Source organism: Rutidosis leptorrhynchoides, unplaced genomic scaffold, assembly GCF_046630445.1.
Source record: "Rutidosis leptorrhynchoides isolate AG116_Rl617_1_P2 unplaced genomic scaffold, CSIRO_AGI_Rlap_v1 contig466, whole genome shotgun sequence".
In the NCBI taxonomy this organism is placed as follows: Eukaryota; Viridiplantae; Streptophyta; class Magnoliopsida; order Asterales; family Asteraceae; genus Rutidosis; species Rutidosis leptorrhynchoides.
This window is the reverse complement of record NW_027266699.1, coordinates 61,513-65,036: the sequence shown is the minus strand read 5'-3', so window position 1 is coordinate 65,036 and position 3,524 is coordinate 61,513. Positions and strand designations below refer to the sequence as shown.

General features: G+C 45.4%; 1 protein-coding gene across 1 annotated transcript; it reads left to right on the top strand.

Moving 5' to 3' along the window:
- Positions 1-262: 262 nt before the first annotated feature.
- Positions 263-2,703, top strand: LOC139883881 (uncharacterized). The gene is made up of 5 exons (XM_071867990.1): positions 263-1,230; positions 1,304-1,627; positions 1,706-2,177; positions 2,259-2,371; positions 2,484-2,703. The coding sequence occupies exons 1-5, from the start codon at positions 263-265 to the stop codon at positions 2,701-2,703; spliced, it is 2,097 nt and encodes a 698-aa protein (XP_071724091.1).
- Positions 2,704-3,524: the final 821 nt, after the last annotated feature.

The window sequence follows — 3,524 nt, the reverse complement described above, 5'->3', positions numbered from 1 at the left end:
GGACACTTTTCCTATATAAACCACCTCGCACCGTATACATTTTCACAATCTACCTCCATCTTTTTCTCAAAATCTCTTAATATCAAAATTTAGTGTTTCCTTTCGTATTAATTTTTTATTTTTATTAAATATGTCTTCATATTTAAATTTATATTGGAAGAGTTCTATACAATATGTCGATGGCAAGATCGTTGTATGTAGCGTTCCCGACGCAACGTATACGCTCGAAGATAGGTTTAGTTATGATGATTTTACCAAAATAATGTGCAATTTTGCTGGGATTGAAAGAGAAGCGGTACAATTGAGGCTAATCTACGTATACGCCGTTGATAATGGTGATAAGCGCTGTATCGTCATTAATGATGATGCCACATTGTCGTTGATGTATCATCATCAATCTTGGAGTCGGGACTTGTTCATAAGTCACCTCCCGATTCCTAATTCGGGTGGAACATCGAGACCCAATGCTGGGGGAGAGTCGAGCAGTAGGCTTCGCGGACGGCGGGGATACGGGCCCTCCGACGAGGATTACATTGTTCCTCGCGTCGCGGATTATCATGTCTTCAGCATTATGGATGGACCTGATGAGATAACAAACCGTCGAATGCCTACTTGTCCAGAGTTATACAATGGTGACCCTAGCACCATAAAGCTGGGAACACATTTTTCGAACAAGGAAGAACTTCAGGGTGCGGTAGCCATTTGGTCAACTAGGCGTGGAGCAGAGCATCGCACTACGTTATCAGATAAGACGAGATGGGCGGCAGAATGTATAAATCGTCCGAACAGACGTACTAACGCACCGTTCAACAGTACTGTATGTAACTGGAGGATCCGTGCTTTGTATAAGAGCGAATATCGTACGTGGCAAATTACAGTGTGGTGCGACGGACATAATTGCGACGGTGCAAACAACGAACGGGATGACCGAAATATATCGCAAAATCATGTTGCCTACGTCATAACTTCGAAGATTCGCGAACGTCCAAATTACCCAATCAAATCCATCATTGATGACTGCGAAGCAGTATTCGGCTGTAGAATAGGCCGGAAAAAAGCTTTGGACGGCAAGCGGGTTGCACTGAACCGGGTATATGGAGATTGGGAAACAAACTTTCGCCAACTGCCCAGTTACATGCGTGCTCTAGAACAGTGCAACGACGGGACGAAAGTACAGTGGAAGTTCAAGAAAGAAGACGGTGTCGTAAACAGCCGGAGGAAGATTTTCAGGTACGAACTACGTTTACTGTGCGCGGTATATGTCTGGTCAATAGATTTTTATGATTTCTGTTAATTTTTTCAGATACGTATTTTGGCATTTCGGTGCCACCAAACGGACATTTGAGCACAGTCACCCTATGGTTACCGTCGACGCAATGCATCTTAAAGGGGCGTACAAGGGTAAGGCCATCGTGGCGCTTGTGAAGACTGCTAACCTCAGAGTCGTGCCAGTCGCATATGCCGTAATAGACGAAGAGTCGACCCACAGCTGGTACTGGTTCTTGAAATATTTAAAAATATATGTTCTGCAAGATTCGTTTACTTGCATAATCTCTGATCGTCATTCCGGCATCCTCTCTGCTACCGTTAAGATGGACACGAAATTTCCGAACTGGGGAGTTCACAGGTAATGACGACATCCCAATTTTATTTGCAATTCTTTATACGTATTAGTCCATCAATTTAAAACATTTCACATGCACAGGTACTGCATGGAGCACGTACGTGCCAATATGATTGCAAGCGTCCCGAAGAAGAAAGGGTTATATGGGTTATGTTGGGCCGTTTCAACCGCTTTGGATCAGGAACAATATACGAAGGCTTGGACAGAATTAATACAAACGAGTCCTCATGCAGCTACATACCTTCAACATATTCCCCTTGAGAAATGGACATTGTTCCAAGACGGATTCTACCGATGGGGCATCACTACCTCCAACGACGCGGAGAGTTACAATAACGTTCTCAGAGGAGATCGATTCTTGCCGATAAGGGCATTAGTCCAGGCCACTCACGCAAAAGCTATGGCGATTTTTACAGACGAGATTGCAAAAATAAATAAGCTTAGATATCCTCTTGCAGAGAGACCGTATCGGACATTCCAAGATAACACAATGAGGGCCAGGCGGTACGATGTATCCTTATATCCAAACTGTCCAGACCGTACGTTCCGTGTGGTATCTCCGTCGTTGCGCATGGGAGTTCCGGGCAAATAACACACTGTACAATTTGACACGGGTTCTTGCACATGTTTACAGTGGGACACTTATAGGATTCCTTGCTCTCACGCAATGGCTGTTGGTAAGGCACTTGGCGTTCGTCGTTTAGATCTAGTTCACAGTTGCCACACATGGGACGGTTCATCACAGAGGTCGTGGTCGTAGAAGAAATAACAGACGAATAAGGGGTGCGAGAGACTATGCGATCAGTGCAGGTACAAGACCACGCGCATGCAGTAACTGCAATGGACACGACCACGATAGGAGGACATGCCCTTTCAGTCATTCCCCTGCGGATAGATTGCCGGTGAACATGTTGTATGATCCGTACGGACTTCAAGGAAATGGCCCTCTCGGTTACGAGGATTTCGACTACGATGAGGACTACGAAGAGGAAGAACCGTATGATTCTGATGAAGATGACGACGACGGATATACAGATGAGGATGACGATGACGATGATGATGTCGACGTAGATGAATGAAATATTACTTCAAACTTACTAACGTTTTTAATGTATTATCCAGTACTTATATAAATAAAATGTGATTCAATACTAATATGTAACTTAATGTTATTCAATAGTAATATATAATAAAATGTTACTTGTGTTCTTATATGAATAGAACGTTAAACCGTTTTAAGGTAAATAAAGTCTTACTTAACACATAAATAAAAAAGTAACGTCATAGTACAACTAGGAAGGAATATAAAATAACCACTCACGGCGGTGGGTATACCCAACTTTCCCTCCTAGATATCCGACCCCGATTCATCCTCTCCCATCGTTGTAAGTCCGTCTCCTCCGTCTCTGGTGCGGGATCTGCTGCAGGCTGTGACCGAACACCGTGGGAACTGGACCCGATACCTAATCCCATCTGAAGATCCGAGGAAAACGACCGACGAGGCGTGTCATGCGTAGGCTGCTGCTGCGCAACACCTCCAAAAAGATCCTCCACCGTAAACTCTATGGGCTGGTGCTAACCGGATGTGCCATGAGGGCCTAACTGACTATACGACGAAGCCGCATCAGCCATGTGCTCAGAAGTGAACGTCTCGTTAAGGAACCTCGAATTAATCTCGACTGAAAACAAGGCCTCGCTCCCTATCGGATTGGCCTCCGGTGTGGTATCCATCTGTGGATAATAGACGTCCGTCGACTGATCGAATGCAGGAGGAGTGGGACGGGAGGGCCTAGATACAGCAGGACTAGAGGGTCCAGATGCAGCGGGACGAGGGGGTCGGGAGACGGAGTGACGCGACGGTCCAGATGTAGCTGGACGAGAGGGTCCGGCTTCGTCTACA